At 42.1% G+C, this 19,516-nt stretch overlaps 1 protein-coding gene across 1 annotated transcript in view; it reads left to right on the top strand.

Moving 5' to 3' along the window:
• Positions 1 to 11,474, top strand: part of WNK2 (WNK lysine deficient protein kinase 2) — a 166,073-nt gene extending 154,599 nt beyond the window's left edge. The window contains exons 26-29 of the mRNA XM_040408797.1: positions 503 to 601; positions 6,251 to 6,295; positions 8,480 to 8,742; positions 10,752 to 11,474. Of these exons, the coding sequence (XP_040264731.1) occupies positions 503 to 601; positions 6,251 to 6,295; positions 8,480 to 8,742; positions 10,752 to 11,075 (731 nt within the window). The 3' untranslated portion in view covers positions 11,076 to 11,474. The remainder of the gene's footprint in view (positions 1 to 502; positions 602 to 6,250; positions 6,296 to 8,479; positions 8,743 to 10,751) is intronic.
• The last annotated feature ends 8,042 nt before the right edge of the window (positions 11,475 to 19,516 follow it).

Below are 19,516 nucleotides of genomic sequence, written 5' to 3'. Positions count from 1 at the left end.
CTTTTTTGTTCCGGACAGTTTCATTAGTTTTATAAATTATTTGTTGAACCACAAAATGTCTGATTTTCATTAGCTGATTTGTCAATTTTTAGTTACTATTACTTTTGTCACTTTCGGGTTATTTCAGTGACCATTGTGGGTTTTTCTTTCTTTAACGGGAAGAGTACCAAAAGTTTTGTCCAGTTGTGTACGTCACTCAGTTTGACTAAAGCCTTCGTCTTTGAAGCTGTTCACAAAATACACAGTAGCTCAAGTGAAACATTGCATATACTGGTGATCGGTTGAATGCACGTATAAAAGGACAGCTCTTAAAGTAGAAGTGAACCCAGGTTTCCTAGCCGTGTATTGTATTCCTGTTTGTAAAGAGGCAACCACCAATCATCTGTTAAGACGTAAAGAGTTTCTCTTCTATTACAAAGCTGCTTTGACTTCTGGCCACGCGTCTATATCTAATCATAGTTTACCAGTGTCTCTGTTTTCTTCCCTCTATATTCATTTGCAGGCTGGACGGTTTACCACCAAACGTCTGAGAGAGTGACCTATAAGTCTAGTAGCAAACCTCGTACCCGATTCCTCAGTGGACCTGTGTCTTTATCCATCTGTTTGTATTTGTTCTTTTCTATTTAATGCACCTCATCTCTTCCCTTCTGCAACCTTTTTTCTTTTACCAATTTCCCCCCCTCCATCCCCCAACCACCTTTTTCTTCTGACTGCTCATCCATTCTTCAGGCTGTGGTACCCAACCTTTGTCCAAAGTAGGTTCTTTGAAAATGTGAAATAAACCTGATTAGTTCTTTTTTTTATTTTTTTATTACCTAAATCCCCAAAGTATGAAGTAAGCAATTTCCCTCCAATAAACTATAAAAATAAGTTGTAAGGGAGATGGTTTGTCCAGGGTTTCTGTGCCATAGGTTGAGTATCATTGTCCAAGACTGGTATCTTATCTTCCTTTGTGACGTGTAGATGCTGCCATTCTTTTATTTAACTACCTATCATTTGATTGCTTTTGTGTGCGCAGCTTTTATCTAATGTCTGGGCAGCAAAAGCATGTGGGCAGGAGCTAACAGTCTGAGCAGCCAGGCAGCAACGCGAACACTTGTGTTTGTTTATTGTACATATACATTTTTTTGTGTTTTTATTGATGTGGTGTTTTAGAATTTTCTGTTTTTAAATGGTTATGATGGCCTTTTATCTTAAGTTTTTTGTTTTGTTTTTTTGAGATTTTAACTGATTATCTTTCTAGAGGATAGGTCATCAGTACATGATCAGTGGGTGTTGACACCCAGGACCCCCACTGATCAGCTGTTTAAGAAAGTACCAGCGTTAACAGTACCTCCCCAGCCTTTTCTCATATCACCAAGCACAGCGCCGTACATTATACAGCAGTTGTGCTTGGTATCGCAAGGATAGGTCATTAGTTAAAAAAAAACAACTCTGTAAACCCCAATAAAGGGAATCTGTCACCAGTTTTATGGTCCTAACTCAAAGCAACAAACTAGTGACAGATCCCCTTAGTAAAACGCTGCGTCATTTTCTTGAATAGACTCAAAATCTTGTATTGAACAGCTCCAGTGCCTGCCCGTGAGTACTGAATATTCATGAACTTCTGGCTTTCTCAGCCCCTGCTGCTAATTCAGTTGGAAAAAAACTCGATCAATGGCAGGGGTCGGAGAAAGCCGGGAGCCCATGAATATCAGGACTCATTGGCATGCACTAGAGTTGTTGGAACCTTGCAGCATTCAACTGCTGACATATTCTCTTTAAGATTTACCAGCCAACCATCTAATGTCTGAGGGCTTCCTAACTCTCCTTCCCCAACTGCAGTTGTCGGGAGGGGCAGATGGATCAGACTGTTGAATTTTACCAAGTCCTTTTGCTCTTGTGGAGAATAATATCATCTAAGAAAAGTCTGGAAGCTACGAATGGCCTACAGCCATCTAAAGTGTATAGCCTGTCTAAAGAAAGGAAGGTCTCAAAATAGATGAACAGCCAACTATAGCGAGCTATAGGGCAGATGATGGGGTCACTAGGAATGCTAGCACATGTTCATGGTGGTTATCGTTACATGTCCTTTTTAATATATTTATTACATTTTATTTATATAGAACACTGCAAATTATTCCTTTTTGTCAATTTGTTGTGGACTAAAATCATCATTTTGTAAATCTGATAGCCCATTAACCCCTTAATTGGGTTTCCATGATTTATTTATTTTTTATTTCTACCTACCCAATGGGACCTGTAAGGGAACTATACTATACATACCTATTGTCTACTGCTCGGTTTTGGCTCCATGAGTCTTAGGGTCTTTTCACTGCACTTCAGGTCCCTGCATGTAAACTTCAAGCACGATGCAGCCAATCACTGTCTCAGCGTTGACGTGTCTTCAAGTGGCACATGACCCAGCAGTGATGTTCTGCTTTTGCACATGTCGCCTTTGAGGCCAGTTATTGACTGCATCAGCACATCTGACTCCAATCCATGCGGGAAGTTTTTACATGTGGAGAACAGAAGTGCATTGAGGAGAGCCTGGGACCCACAGTGTTGGAAGCGAGTGAGGTGCAGGTGCGTAGTGCATAGTTCTCTTTAGAGGTCCCCCTGGGGTGGAGGGAAATTAAAAAATAAATATTTGTGGACTACCACTTTAAAGGGGTCTACCAGGAGTAGAATATTGATGACTTCCGGATAGGCCATCAATATCTGATTGAGGGTTCAACTCCCAGCACCCCAGGGTGTCGGACCCTACCGATCTGATATTGATGACCTATCATGTGACTAGGTCATCAATATTCTACTCCCAGATAAACCCTTTAAGGACATAGCCTACTTTGGTACTTCTGTTTTTCAACCCCTCCTTGGAGAAGCCATAACTTTTAATACATTTTTTTTGTTAATGTACCTGAACTAGGGCTTGTTTTTACAGGGTGAGTTGTTGTATCTTTTCAGTGCCACCATTTTAAGGTACATCTAAAGAATAATATTATATAGCTTTTGAAACATTTTGGGGTGACTGTGTGAAAATACCCTGTAATTTTAGCTGTGTTTTTAATTTTTACAGCACAGTAAACTTAACATATTGACTCTTCTTATTATACAGATCAGTAAAAGATTTTTTTTTTTTTAAATTTTTTTTTTGCTTTAAGTCACCATATTCGGTTGCCCGTAACTTTAGTTTTTTTGCTAATGGAGTTGTGTGAGGGCTCATTTTTGTGAGTTGAGCTGTATTTTATTTTATTTTTTAGACATTTTGCAATTCATGCAACCATGCGATAATTCATTTATGTTTTTTGGGAGGCAAAGTGAACAAAATAATGACAATTTTAGCATTGAGGACTTATGATGTTCACCGCATGAGACAAATAACATGATCTTTTAATAGTTTGGACATTTACAAATGCAATACCAGTTGTGTTTGGCTTTATTTTTTATATCTATTTGTAAAAACTTTTGCATTCATGTTTAGTCCCCTTAAGGGACTTGAACCTGCCGCAGTCATGTGATCACTTGTACTATATTGCTAATATTCCTGTATTACAATGTGTAGGGATTTTTACCACCATCCATAGGCAGGGTGGAAAGGAGCTACTGACATGGTAGTCCTGGGGGCCTTAAGAAGCCCCCAGCTGTCATGGAAACTACTAGGCATCCTGCAGTTGTTTGTGGGGTGCTGATCGGAGGACAGACCACCTTCCTCTTTCTAACAACTCAGATGTTGCAGTCACTATTGACTAATATATGTGGGGTTAAATTGCTGGGATCAGAATTATTTCTGATCCTGGCAGAGAACGTGTTGCATCATAGTGCCGTACTATTATGGTGCTTCATGTTAGAGATACCTGAAGCAATGTACAACGCAGGGTGGGATGGGGTTAAATATTGATACTTTAATTCCATTTAAACTGGTGCAAAGAAAAATCAGAATAGTCACCTACAGGAACCAGTCAGATGTCTGGGTTTATTTTAGAGTCTCTGGAAAAGGTGAGATGGAATCCCATTGGTCTACTTATTCATTGCACCAGTTTTGATACATCTCCCCAAGTGTATTTTTTATTTATTTTTTTTGTCCTCAAAAGGCTGCATTCACATAGTGCTTTAGCCCTCCACATGACGTGAACTTCTAAATACACAAAAATGGTATTCAGACGAATGCCGCAAAGACTTTAATGGTTTAAACAGAGTTCAAAGGATTCATCTTTAGACACTGTTTCACCTGTTTTCCTTTCTAGCATTTTTGCCTGACAAAATAGCGCAGTTCACCATGCTGTCCTGTCTGGCAAAAATTCCGTAATAGAAAACAAGTCAAAGGGAGTCTGAAGATAAATCCTTTGAACTCTGTTTAAACCCATTAAAGTCAATGTACTCATTGTGGTTTACATCTGAATACAGTTTTCACATATTCAGACTATAACCCCAATGAAAAAAAATGTGAACAGGGTTGCCAACCAGAATTCTTCTTTTTCCGGACAACTTATCCCAAAATCAAGGACGGCCAAAGTTTTTTACAGACAAATTGGAAAACCATAACGAAGGATAGACAGGTAATACTTATAGTCTTTAGCTCAATATGGTGCAAAGAACGCATTCGCTGTGAGCTGTAAAATGATAATTGCCACCAAAATAATATATTCAACTACCACCAGCCTCAAAAAATCATGGACACATCTATTTTTTTTCAGACCACGGACTGTCTAGAAAGTTCATTGCGGTTGGCAACCCTATATGTGGATGCAAACTAAACTAGGCTTTTATTTTGAAGGGATACTCATTAATATTTGTCTGGATATGACTTCTGGCTTCTTTATTTTCTGGTGTCTGTTCTTCAATCGTAGTCTCAAAACTACTTTTCAGTCAAGCCCATGTACCATTGTTTGGGAACCTTTAAAAGGGTATTCTGGTTAAGTCATGGACTTCCCACAGGATAGGGGATAACTACAGTGTTGGATTGGTGGAGGTCATACCTCTGGGACTACCGCCCATCACGAGTACAGGTATCCAGTAGCCCTTGGAGCCCCCAGAGATGAACGGAGTGGCAGGTCGAACATAACAACTACCGTTCCATTAATCTCTATTGGGGTTCTGGACAGATCTGAGTACTGTTCGACTATTGGCAAAACTGCTATAGAGATTAATGGAGTGGCAGTTCACTTGCCCATCCTTCTGCTTAGTTCATTTTGGGGGCTCTGAGGACTACGGGGCACCAGTACTCATGATAAGGGGAATACCAGAATACCCCTTTAAGAAAAAATATATATGGTAATTCTAGTTTAGCTTCAAGATTCACTGCTGCTTGCCATCAGTTTTTAAGATACATAAATATCAATGCAGATCATGATTAATTTGTTTTACTGTTTTTAATATTGAGACCTAGGCTAGCATGTTTGTGTGGTTATTGGTTAGGGACTGTATGTATCTTTTAATACTTAGTCCTTTTAAACAGGGCAAAGATTAGTGTACTTGAACAATCATCCCTTTGTATGGGGTTGAATGATCACTGGTGCGATCATTCATCCCCATACAGATCCTGCTATATCAGTAGCAGATCCATGCTGCTGACAAACAATGACTTTAGGTGTCGCATGAAAGTTGCAGACTGATGTTGGGTGATCGGCGGTAGCTTTACACGGGACAGTGATTGGGAATGGGCGTTGTCCCCGATGAATGTCCTTAAGGGCCCTTAGACACTGGCACGTGCTGAGGCTTCTGGTTGTTCCTGGTGGATTTGAGAACAGGTAGATAATCTAAATTTTTGTAGTAGAATGTGAGGACTGTCCTTACTGTCCTTTCATCTTAGAGTAGAAAAATCCTAGTGTGAGATATAAACACTTCAAATACTTGGAGGTGTTTCTTATCTCCCCATTATTTAGTCCAATTACAATGGGCTACTTAAAGGGGTATTCGAGTGGCAACATTTTCAATGTACTCACCTTACTGATCCCCCACAGCTGCTGTTTGGCCGCTGCTCCGATCCCCACATTTGCTGTTCTCTGGTTCGACAGATCATCTATTCTTGTGTTACCTGAATGGAATGCCTTGTCTGCTGCTGACCATTTTTTGTATGCTATGCTTTACTATGGCTGCTCAGGGGCTGGCTGCACAGATGTTTGTGTTGTAGTGTTTTATGTTGTGACTTTTCTTGTGTTTTTTGCCTGCCTCCCTTTTCCCAACAAAAATTTGTAAACCACATACAACCCGCCTGTTGCCTATTTGGTTGTGCCTAACCGTCTCTGTCTTGTACTGTTTTGCCTTGTAGGGTCCACTCTGAAACGGCTATGTCTAGGCAAAGAGCACAGCAGTAGTAACTATCCTGTTTTTATTTTTCTTGTTTCTTGGCATCATCCCCCATAGCATGGAAACTTTTTATCCTTGTTGCTAGCTTGTTTACATACAGTAGTGCAGGAGAAAAATTGTTCTGAGCATTGTGCCTTAGACATTTCATTGGGCATTTCTCGGATAATCCACACGCCATGAACTCTGGTGTGATTATCTGCATGCTGTGTACATTGTGTTTGTGCTCTTATGTCTTGTGATCAGTTTCTTGAATGTTCTTTGGTCTCTGTATTCTCATTCCGTTTGAACTGAGGATTTCTGCATTTTCTATTTTCTACGGAATATCCTTTGAGTGGTCAGGGCAGTAAATAGAGGTCTATTCTCATAATGTATTTCAGATTTTTACCATAAAACTATTGATTGGTGGCTAGAGGCCATGTCCTATTATATGACCATTTTTCAACATAAAATGGCCCTTGAAGGCACATCCAGCAGTATTTTGTTTGTTTTATACCCTACTTGCCTATACCTACTAAAAGCAACCAAGTTATTTTGGTTGTCTGTAGCCCGAAGAATATCCCACCCCTTTCATACTGCCAAATACTACCCTTTTGGATCCTTAGTGCACATGCACACAGCAGGACCAGCACACAGAGCCTGTACAGTTTTTTAGTACATGGCCAGTGGATTGCATGCGCTATGTCATCTGATGGAGCATGTTGTAATTTTTTTTTTTATTTTTTTTTTGCTGTTTTAGGATTCAAACATCTCTTTAAATAACACCATGCACCTCTACTGGTGCCTTATTACAGCTCGTTACAGCCTTAAAGGGTCACTGAGTTATAAGAAAACGTTTTATATGTCATAAGGACGCATCAGAAGTTTTGATCAGTGGGGTCTCAATGCTGTGATCCCCACTAATCACTAGAACGAGAAGCGATTGCTCACATATGGGGTTTGCTCTCATCGCTGCAGGGTACAGAATCGAGACGGGCCCATAAACTTCTATTGAGTCCACCTCCTGCAGTGAGGAGAGTGAGCACAATAGAGGAGGTCTTCTCTCTCCTTGTTTGAGCAATTGGTGGGGATCTCGGCACTCCACCCACACCAATCGAAACTTTTGATATGTCTCTGACATATAAAAAGTTTTCTCTAAACTCAATGGCCCCTTTACGGAGGTTGTCCAACTTATTTAAACAGTCTCTCAGTGCTCCAATTGTCATAAAAGAATAAATATTCAACTATTTCATCCACTACCACATTTAGTCTCGCAGCTGTAGCAGCCATGACATTGTTTTCACAGCTGCTATGATGACCTGCCCATATACACTGGATACCGCTGCAGCCAGTCACTGGCCACAGTACTGTAGTATACAATACATGACTTCTACAGCCAAACAAAGTCCAGTGGGGAAGAACGCAGCAGTGGCACTGGAAGTGGTAGGGGATAAAATAGGTGAGTCCATATTATTTTATTATCTTATCACAATTGCTGGCTTGGGAAACATTTTTTTAATAGGTCTGCAAACAGTACGGCTGTGATGAGCCCTTACTGATGACAGTTATAAAGGTTCTCCGGGAAGGTTAGATAATCAGTCTTTTGTAATATCCTGTGGAAGAAAGATCATTCAGTTAGTACCTACTTGTCCCTCATTCTGCCGATGCCACGGTCTCCACTGCGCTCACACGGGCTGTGCCCTTCTCTTCCTGATCAGCTGCATTTTACTATTATGCAGCTGAACAGGAAGAAAAGGGAACACATCTGGTAGGTAGCCCGGGTGGAAGAGCCCGCAGCCTGTATGTGTGCAGTGGAGATGGCATAGACGGAGCGAGGGACAGGTAAGTACTAACTAAACCATTTGACTTCTACAGGATGGTAAAAGCACGGATTACCTAAAATGCCTGAAGAACCCAGTCAATACTATTTCCTGTAAGTCCCCCAATCTATCATGTAGGGGTAGAAGACTGTGTGGATTTTGTTGATTTCCCACAGTAACAAATTTTTGCTTCCTTTTATGATCCTATCTGGTCTAGAAGAACAACCAGATGACTTTTAGGCCTTGGACTGCATCGGCTTCTGGTCTATAATACCCCCATAGTATCCTACATTTCTAGATTTGGAGTCTTAACAGAATGAGAATACACATGACTCTGCAGATGTTGGGCAGGAATCTTTTAGAAGACTTGAGTAATTGTTTCTGTATTTGTGCAGGATCCTCAACAAGCAGTCTTGCCGCAGGCCCCGAACAGTCGTCTCTCCCTCCTGTGACTGCTCCTCAAATCCAGGCTCAGTCTAACAATAGTAACAACAAAAAGGGGACGTTCACAGAAGACCTTCACAAGCTTGTGGATGAATGGGCAAGCAAAACTGTTGGAGCAGCACAATTGAAACCATCCTTAAACCAACTGAAGCAGTACCAGCAATGGCTGGACCTGGAGCACAAGCCTACATCCAGCAATGAGGAGTCCAGTTCAGTAAGTCAGTTTTCTGCTTTTAAAGGGGATATGTCACCCCCATTTTGGATCATTCTCTATAGTAATACATGAGTAGTACTGCAAATATGGAGTCCAGATCACTATTTTCCTACTACCCCTGGTTTTCCCACGGTCAGTGCTGAGAGCTGCACTGAAATACACAGGACTGCTGTGCTGTTCCAGCATAATGGAGAGGACTCTTGTATGGCAGTCCTGACAACGTATTTCAACAGAGCTCTGAGCGCTAAACAGCAGTAGGAAATAGTGATCTGGACTCGATCTGCGGTACTCATGTATTATTGTTGAGAATGGTCCAAAATTGGGGTGACAGATTACCCGAATACTTAGACAGAAAGTATTTTTTTTTAGAGAGAAAAGAACTAGCAACACAAAGTCACATTCTATATTGATTCTATATTGATTTTATTAGCTTTTACATTTAAAGGGGTTATCCAAGACCATAACGGACCACGCAGAGTGTCAGACCCGCACTGATGACCATACTTACCTGGTCCCTGCCGCTGGGTTCAGTATCCATTGATTCATAGCCGGCTCTTCATCTCCCAGCTGCACTGAAATCAACATCCTGTTGACTAGAGGGGGCGCATGTGACCGCTGCACCTTATTGCTGGCCACAGCGGTGATCTGCTCCTCTTGCATCAGGTAGGAGAGGAAGAGCCAGCCGTGGAGCAATGGGGACCAAGTAAGTATGATCACCACCACAGGTCGGCAGCTCTAGTCTTGGATAAGAGAACTTTTCTGTCCCCCTAACTTTTTGACCCTTCCTTTTGTTATATCGCTTGGAAATTCCTATGACCATTCCACCTGCCAATAGATATTGTATCTGATCACTCACTATTAACACTGATTGGACAGCATTATAGTCTGCAGGGATATACCCTATTGACAAGGTGAATGGTAACATCCAGTTATAGGTTTATTCTTACATTTTCAAGGAGGAATAACATAGGAACAGCACAAGGCAGTGTTTTTTTTAACTTTGATCACGAATTCATATATGAAAAACTTGGTCACTGTGTAATCTAGTAATGACTTTTTCACTCTCATTACACACAATGTGCACGTGATTGAAAAGTGTTAAAGGCCTCAAAGAGTGCCATATATATCCAAAGTGCATGGTCCTAACAGAGGAGGGAGACCCTTTGATGACCTGACCTCATCTGAGCATAATGTTGTTGGACAGTGAAATATAAAATGGAAGGCTTATTAACATTTAAAGGCATCTGTCAGCAGTTTTGTACCTATGACACCGGCTGACCTGTTACATGTGCGCTTGGCAGCTGAAGACATCTAGGTTGGTTGCATTTTCATGTGCCCGCATTACTGAGAAAAATATGGTTTTACTATATGGAAATGAGCCTCTAGGAGCAGAGGGGGCGTTGTCGTCAGGGTTGCCAACTGTCCTGTGTCCGTGAGAAAAGATAGAAGTGTCTATGACTTTTTTTTTTTTTTATGCTGGTGGTAATTGATTACAGTATTTTGGTTGTAGTTTTCAGCATTTTACAGTCTTTTAAAGGCTGGCAATAAGTTATCAGTATAGTGAGCTATAGACAGGTATTACTTATTTTTATCATTCATTATGGTTCTTCAATATGTCCGTAAAAAATATGGCTGTCCATGATTTAGGGACAAGTCCAGAAAAAGAAAAATTCTGGTTGGCAACCCTGGTTGTCGTTACACCTAGAGACTCTGCTCTTTCTGCAACTGCTTCGCCCTCTGCACTTTGACAGTACCAGGCAGTGAAAACGTCATCACCCCTGGCGCTGTCGATAGAAGTGCAGAGGGAGTGGCAGTTGCAGAGAGAGCAGAGTCTCTAGGAGTAACGGCAATGCCCCTGTTGCGCCTACAGGCTGAATTGCGTATATTAAAACATCATTTTTCTCAGCAACGCAGACACATATGGACATGTGACCAACACAGATGGCGTGACAGAAGTCCTTTTAGGCATGTCCTACAGACATTTTAATATTTGCTCTCTCTCCCCTCAGGCAAGTCAAGGTTTATCGGAAACGACAACAAAGTACAAAACTCCCATGACTTGTCCGGCCCCCATGGGACTGATGTCCTCCTCCATTCCCGCAGCCCTTTCTGAAGCATCACAGTCTGGTTTATTACCACCTTACATGATGCCCTTTTGTCAGTATGCAGGAGTTTTCCCGACACCAAAGTATGGAGTACAGTGGGCTGGAGCTACGATGCCCACCATGGCTGGAAGTCAGCTGATTACTCAGTCTGCCAGCATGCAGATATTCCCGATGTCCATGCCGCAGCCTACCATAAAGCAGTCTCATTCCAACATGAGGATCACGTAGCTTTGAGGCCTTCCTGTATATGAAAGTCTATATTTTAATTGTCTGAGCCTGCCCACGCCTTGTGTGTTCTCATGTCCCGCCCCAGCGGTGCTGGGTAAAGGTTTATGATTAGTAGCAGTCCTCTTCAGCACTGTAAGATGGATGAGGAGTATGGTATGACTGCGAGTCCTGGCCAAACCCACATCTACCTGCACACAACCATACTCTGCATTCCACAATCACTGTGAAAGTCATGTGAATAGTGTCTCATAGCCCTTACTGCTTGGTCTACATTCTGTGTCTTTATAATTTTACACATTCTGAAGTGTATAGTACTTGAACTAAAAATTAAGGGAGGTTTAGTGCCTTGAGTAATTTCCAGTATACCTGGGAAAACCTGTGTGAAAAAACCGAAAGAACAATGCTAGCATTTTTTTTCCATCCATTATTTAGTTGGCATTTTTTCATTTTACCGCACATACCAGTCATACCTACCTTTTATTTTCCTTATGGCCTTACCCGTGAAAGATGGGTGTCGTGTTTTATATGTCTCTACCCTCTCCAAGTTCATAAATTTAAATAAATTATATATATTTTTATTTTTAATTTAAACCTGTAAACGTATATATACAGTAGCTTTTTATTTTAATCTAGAAAATTAAGAAATGACGTTTACAAAATAAAATGTTTCCAGGTACAAACCGAGCTACATTGTCATTGGGAGAATGCATCCGGTACCCTTTTTTTTTTTTTTGTATTTCCCTTTTGCCAGAATTAATTTTTTTTAATGTTTTTGGCCCAAAGGTCTTTGGGGGGCAGATTCTCAAGGTTTCAAGAATTAATTGAAATTATGTGGTTTTTAGTGGTTGCTAAAAGGATTGTCCCACAATAACAAGTCATCGCCAATGCACAGGATACGTATCTGATTAGAAGGGGTTTGTCCACCGGGAGCCCCACAAAGCACAAGTATAGGAATCTCTGATTTCCCGATACGAAAATGGCAATGGTCATACACATGCACTGCCGCTCGAGTCCTCTCTAAGACTGCTGGAGATAGGGGATTCCAGCACTTGGCTTTCTCTGGCAGTCCCATAGAGATGAATGTAAAAGCAGCACACATACTTGACAGTTGATCCATTCACTTGAGAACCCTCATTCTCTTGATTTGTGAGGGTCCCGGTGGGTGGACCCCCACCAAATACTTAGCACATGTCTCTGAGACTGTCTGAGATGGGAGATTACAGAGCTTAGTTTTTTCTGGCAGCCCCGTAGAGATGAATGGAGCAGGAGCACACATACGGTCTCTCCATTCACTTGGGGTAGAACCCCCATTCCCATGATCTGTGGAGGTCCCAGCAGTTGGACCCCCACTGATCAAATCTTTGGCACCTGTTTCAGACTGGTTCTTTCCAGCAACCCCATAAAGATGAATAGAGCAGCAACACACATGGTACACTGCTGCTACACTCAAGAACCCCCTCACGATCTAATGGGGCTCCCAGCAGTCGGACCCTCACCGATCAAATACTTAACACCTATCCTGTGAACAGGTGATATGCTGTTATGCTTTAACAACCTTTATAAGATGGTAATAAAAAAGTGGTATTAGACATCTGCCCATGCATTATCTTTGGTCATCATCTCATGGGCTGATCTGCTATTCACATGAATACATTCCATTAACTAACCCTTTATGCCTATTGATGCTAATATGCATTTCCAGATGGGTACAGCCATTGCAATTTCGGGTTACTGATGCACTTCCACAGTACATGTTTAGATGTCTAGATTAGCCTTGCACTATGTTATCATAGAATTGGTTAGAAACCTTAGGAATATGCCCAATTCATTTTTTATTTTCATTACTTTGTGTTGGTCACTCTAATTTACTTTGCACGTTATTCATTGCACACGGTCACAATCTTCTCAGTATTAGCGCACACACAGCTGCTCCCCTTGGGAGAGGTTACGGTTATATGCCCTTTCCACTTGAACAAGTAGAGCTTTTATGGTAAGGAAGTAGCCTTTGCTGGCAAAGCTTCTGCTCACCCGTCACCATAGCTTCTTTTTGTTATAAGATTGAGGTTACCTCTTCACCAAGAATATTGCTTTGATTTTCAAATCTAGTCCAATTAAGAATAACCTCTGGGATATGATTGTCTGGAGTTGACAATGTCCTTTTTGGTGTGTATTTTTTTTTTATTTTTTTCATATATATATTTTTTTCCTGTTTTGAGCTTTACTTTTTCAGATTCATAACATGTGGCATCAGCAATACTTCATTAACCAGATACTTTGCATAGACTCTACGGTTACTATAGCAAACAATCTCTATATTTATGCAGTTGACATTGCCAGAACTAATGGTAGGTCCAGCCGTGAAGAGGGGTCCTTTGATTTGTTTAAAAACAGGGTAAGGGTGGCCACGGCCACCTGTACTACTGTTACTTTAGTAACGTGCACCAGATGACCTGTGTAGTCTGCAATGTACTTGGTGGATTTCATACTGGTTGTTGTACACAACTTGTTGGCATCACTCCAGCCTGCTCACTATGACAAGTGGTTAACCCTCAAATCAGGTAGTCAGACACGATAACTGGATACACTGCTCTTTCCTGATATTTTGGATTCTCCGCTGGCCCCTCATTCTGTCAAGCTGTGAAGTGTATCTCCCTGAGTCTTCAACCATTGTAAATGTCTCCATTTTATTGGTAATCCCTGACTATAAACACATCAATTCTGTTGGAATTGAATTTTCTATTGATCCATTCTGCAGGGCAAGAACCTTTTTAAGAAAGGGAGAGATTTCTGTTCTCTTCAACAACTTGAAAATTTGTTTTTAGATTCATGTCTGTGCTTCATGAGCAAACATGGGAAGTATGTACTGCACTCTTTTCCCTATGCTTGCACTGAATCGTACCTTCCAAGTCGCTCTTGCCTGATTGTACAAACTGCCCTCCTCTCCTGTATGCTGACACAGTCAGTGGCACCTATGCCTCAATATTGTAAAATAATACAAAATAAACATTTTGTGCTTGAAAACATTCTGAAGGTGTCTTCATGTTTTCCCTTGTCTACCTTGGTCCTGGACCAATATTTCCACCATCAATTCACTTCATTACAAATTCAAATTGTGGATCTCCTGCTGGTTTGTCTTACTTAGGCCTTATGCACACGGCAGTTGGGTGGCCGTGGCCGTATTGCGCCCCGCAAACAGCGGGTCGGCAATCCACGGCCGCTGGAAGTGTGCACCCCGCATCACGGATGCGGACCCATTCACTTGATGCGGAACGGAGTCATGGAACACCAGAAGCACTACGGAGTGCTTACATGGTGTTTCTTTCCGTTGTTCCGCACCACAAATAAATGACATGTCAAGTTGAATGGGTCTGGCCAGCTGCATGGATGTTGCCGTGCATTGGGGACCACAATTGCGGTCCCCAATGCACGAAACGGCCGCACAACTGCCGTGTGCATGAGGCCTTAGAATAGCAATTGGGTATAAATTGTCATCCAATTATGTAACTTTTAAGAACCAGTATTTATAGAGCACCTGTTACGTCAAGCATATAGTCCTTTCTTGGGCACTATGATGCAAGAGGAACTGAGCAGATTGATTATAGAGTTTTGTGGAAACAGATTTAGTAGAACTTTTAATATACACTACTCACAAAAAGGGATATTTGACTTTTGGATGAAATTTATGGAAAACATAAAGTTCACTCTACAGTAATATATCATGAAAGTAGGACATTTAAGTAGAAGCATGCAATGGTGATTTCCTCATCTCAAACAATTTATTGAAACAAAAGCCAAAAGTGGTGGGTATACCCCCAAAATGTCAGTGTCTCAATTTGTCATGTGACCTTGAGCATCAATTACAACTTGACAACGACATCTCATATTGTCTTCTGAGGCATGGCATCCCACTCTTCTTGAAAGGGGGCACTTAGGTCATTGAGGTTCTGGGGTACAGAGTTACGAGCCTCTACACAGCGACTGAGCTGATCCCATAGGTTTTCAATGGGATTCAGGTCTGATGAAAGTGCAGGCCACTCCATTTGAGGTGCTGCAGTCTCCAGCAGCCATTCCCTAATGATGCAACCTCAATGAGCTGGTGCATTGTCACCCATGAAGATGAAATTAGGCCTGTGTTCATGCAGAGGCACACTGGCTGGATTAATGATGTTATTCAAGTAGTATTGGCTTGTCACTGTACCATTTACAAAGTGTAGGGGAGGTCTGTATTGACTAGACACGCCTGCCCACACTAACACCAGCACCACCAAAGGCTCATCTGGTGACAACAGTGGCTGATGCATAGCGATCTCCTTGACATCTCGGTGAACAGCACTGAGGTCCACTGGTCCCTCATCCAGCATAAATGCTCTCTGGCCCATGCAAGACAATGCTGCCTTTGGTCAGGTAAACTTGCAGGTCATCTGTATTAAAGAGAACCTGTTACCAGAAAGTGCAGTGCAATCTGTGGACGGCATGTTATAGAGCAGGAGAAGCTGAGCAGACTGATACAGTATCTCCCAAAAGTGGGTACACCGCGCACACATTTTTCTAAATATTTTTGTATGTTTTCATGTGACAACACTGAAGATCTGACACTTTGATACAATGTAAAGTAGTCAGTGTACATCTTAAATAACAGTGTAAATTTGGTGTGCCCTCAAAATAACTTACACAGCCATTGCTGTCTAAACCCCTGGCAACAAAAAGTGAAAATAGCCAAATTGTGCCCAATTAACCATTTAACCTCCCCGGAGTCATGTGACTCGTTGTACAGGTCTCGGGTATGAATGGGGAGAAGGTGTGTTAAATTAGGTGTCATCGCTCTCTCACTCTCATACTGGTCACTGGAAGTTCAACATGGCAACTCGTGGCAAAGAACTCTCTAGGATCTGAAAAAAATAATTTGATATAAGATTGCCAGCACCCTGAAACTGAGCTGCAGCCCTGTGGCCAAGACCAACATTTTAGCAAGACAGGTTCCAATTAGAACAGGCCTCGCGGTGGTCGACCAAAGAAGTTGAGTGCACGTGCTCAGTGTGATATTCAGAGGTTGTCTTTTCAAAATAGACGTATGAGTGATGCAAGCATTGCTGCAGAGGTTGAGAGCACACCAAATTTACACTGTTATACAAGCTGTACACTGACTACTTTACATTGTATCAAAGTGTCCTATCTTCTGTGTTGTCCCATGAAAAGATGTAATAAAATATTTACAAAAAATTGAGGGCTGTACTCACTTTTGAGATACTCTATATATAGTTTTGTGGGTAAAGATTAAGTATAACTTATAATTTATACATTGACGGACAGCTATCTCTATATACACACTTATATGAGGAATCTGTGAAGTTATGATTCACTGCCTTCCCATTTGCTCTGGGTAAGGGGTGGCTGGCAGAGGAAACAGGCTCCACAGGTGGCCTTGCTTCAAAGCAGACCACGTGTTTACATTTCCCACCTCCATCAGCCAAGCTGGAAGCAAGCTCCACTGATAGGACAACCACTGCTAGGGGCTGGACTGGTTGACTACAACAAAAGAACTCTAGACCTCAAAAAACCGGGAGTTCATAAGGAATTCTGAAATGACTAGACATATTGGATGCACGCTGGCCACGTCTTTGAGACCGAGACAGATGTTCTCCTGGTCTTCTCATAGGATTCAGGGAAGGAGGGATACGTAGAACTCTGGGTAGAAGAGCGGCAACAACTCCATGTTTGTTCTCCAAATTCCCCAGGGATCCAGGCGGATCCATTGGCGCCAGAACCCTCTTCCTATGACCTTCCGGTAAGGAGCCATGATCCATAATGGGTTTGTGGCTTTTTGGCTACCAGGACCAAAGGGAGGGGGGAGTGAGATTTTCCAGGTGAAAGGGAGGGGCGTGACCGACTAGGGGTTAAAGTGCCCTGTAAGGGCACTGGCCATGGTCTTACTCTGAAGGGAGGTCATGGGGTATAATGTTTTGGAGGGATCTCTAAACCCTGCTTGCGTCACCGCCTCCCTTGTGACTATTGCCTCAGCATCCACGACTACAGCATATCCAGTAACTGGTGATCTGTTAATTATGTTTGTACCATCATCTGTATTTGCATATCGGACCATTGTATATAATCTCTGTGTACATAATGTTTTGTCTAGTGCACAAATCCCGTCCATGTCTCAGTATTACATTATTTGCTACCTGGGTTAGTTCCTGACCCGATATAACCCTGTTAACAGACCGGACTTATATCTAACGAGGAACTTGTGGCAGTCTACTGGGCTGGCAGGGCTCTGTTTCACTGAGGCAGTGACCGGGCTCTCCCAGCTTGTCAGGGTTGTGTTGTGCCCCATCGTGGGTCACCATCTCTCACTCCCTGTGCCCGTGTGGACAGCGGGTGTCTGTATAACACTGCCAAGTTGACCTTGCATACTCTCAGGGAGTGTGTAATGTCGCATCTTGGTAACCAGTGACAAAACCGTACTGTGCGATCCCGACTTAGTGTGACGTCAGGCGGGGCTGCGAGGTGTGGTTCGTCACACTAACTATCACTGATAACACCTCCCCATGTACAACTGAGATTGAATGTATAAATTAAAATATCTACTGAATCTCTTCCCACAAAACGTTAGATCTGCTCAGGGGGGGTCAGAATATGGAGATGAAAAGTTTAAATTTTAGGGAATGCTGTTAAAAAAAAAAAAAAAAACTGTGGTAGAATAGGTTTTTTTGTTTTTTTTCTCTACTAATTCAACTCCATTTGGAGTTTTTTCCCCAGCTTACCACTACATCATATGCAACAGTAAATGGTGCCATTAGAAAGTACAACTTGTTCCGCAAAAAAACAAGCCCTCAGAAGGCTATGTGAACAGAATAAGCGGTGTAAAATTACCTGTTGTGTTACAAATGATGTAAGAATGCATATCAAAAATTAGCCCTGTAGCAAATAAATGTTGGGAGCTATTAAGAAAAGGGCATAACTTTCAAATTTTATGGCCACATGCGTTAAGATGCTGAAGATCATGGCCAGGCCTGTCTTTTCTGTTCGATGTCTATAAAGAGACTAATGGAGAGATTTATGAAACTGGTGTAAAGTAGAACTGGCTTAGTTGCCCATAGCAACCAATCAGATTCCACCTTTCTTTTTTCACAGCTCTTTTGGAAAATGAAAGGTGGAATCTGATTGGTTGCTATGGGCAACTAAGTCAGTTCTACTTTTACACCAGTTTGATAAATCTCCCCCTAAGTGATGGAATAGACTCCAAGCTTCTATCTCTGTGATGGCTAACCTCCGGCACTCCAGCTGTGGTAAAACTATGACTCCCAAGATGTACACTTGCTTGGCTGTTCTCAGAACGCCATAGAAATGAATGGAGCATGCTGGGAGTTGTAGTTTCACCACAGCTGGAGTGCCGGAGGTTAGCCATTAACTGTAAAATCTAGCACATCTGGTTACAAATCTGGCACCACTGAATCCCTCGTCTTGGTAAATATTTGGAAACAATGGGGGAGAGTTATCAAAACTGGTGTAAAGTAGAACTGGCTTAGTTGCCCATAGCAACCAATCAGATTCCTCCTTTCATTTTCCAAAGGATCTTGGAAAAATTATATCTGGTTGCTATGGGAAACTAAGCCAGTTTTCCTTTACACCAGTTTTGATAAATCTGATAAACCAAACCATTTAATTTCTGACAAGAAGGGATTGTCAGAGTTGCAAATATATTTTTCTTCCCACCTTCACATATATTCTCATAAGAAGGGGGAAAGATGTGCCCCCATAGATGCCCCTCTAATTTGAACCCCCCCCCCCCCTCCCACCACCATTTTAAGCCTCATTCACACGTCAGTGATCTCCATCAGTGATTGTGAGCCAAACCCAGGTGCGGCTCTAAACACAGAACAGGGGCAGATCTTTCCCTTAGGCTGGGTTCACACCAGAGCGTTCTGAAAGGAGCGCTCTGTATGCGCGATTGTACGGGCGTTTACAAGCGCGCATACAGAGACAAGTGAACACACATTGTCGCGCGTTCCCGGAAGTCTATGTACGGGAACGCGCGACAAACGCCCATGTACTTGAGCGTCGGGCGTTTTACAGCGCGATCGTACGTGCTGTAAAACGCCCAGGTGAGAACCATTCCCATAGGGAAGCATTGGTTTCTCCTTGAGCGTTTTACAGCGCGTAGGAACGCGCTGTAAAACGCTCAGGTCTGAACTGAGCCTTAGACCTTATGTCTGTGGAGGCTCCAATCCTGGTTTAAACTCAAAATCACTGATGGAAATCAGTAACCAAAACACTGATGTGTGAATGGGGCTTTAGATGAAAGTCAGCCCACACTATTGAACCTCCGCTCCGAATTGAACAGTACTGTGAATCTGAGCAGCTCGGAGAATCGAACATGACACAACAAGGAGGTGTGGAGAAGGTTGATTCTACTTTACTAAAGTAAAGGTGGGGTTTATATA

The sequence above is a fragment of the Bufo bufo genome, chromosome 9 (assembly GCF_905171765.1).
Source record: "Bufo bufo chromosome 9, aBufBuf1.1, whole genome shotgun sequence".
NCBI classification, from domain to species: domain Eukaryota; kingdom Metazoa; phylum Chordata; class Amphibia; order Anura; family Bufonidae; genus Bufo; species Bufo bufo.
The sequence above is the reverse complement of the archived record's forward strand: the minus strand, read 5'-3'. Positions and strand labels throughout refer to the sequence as shown.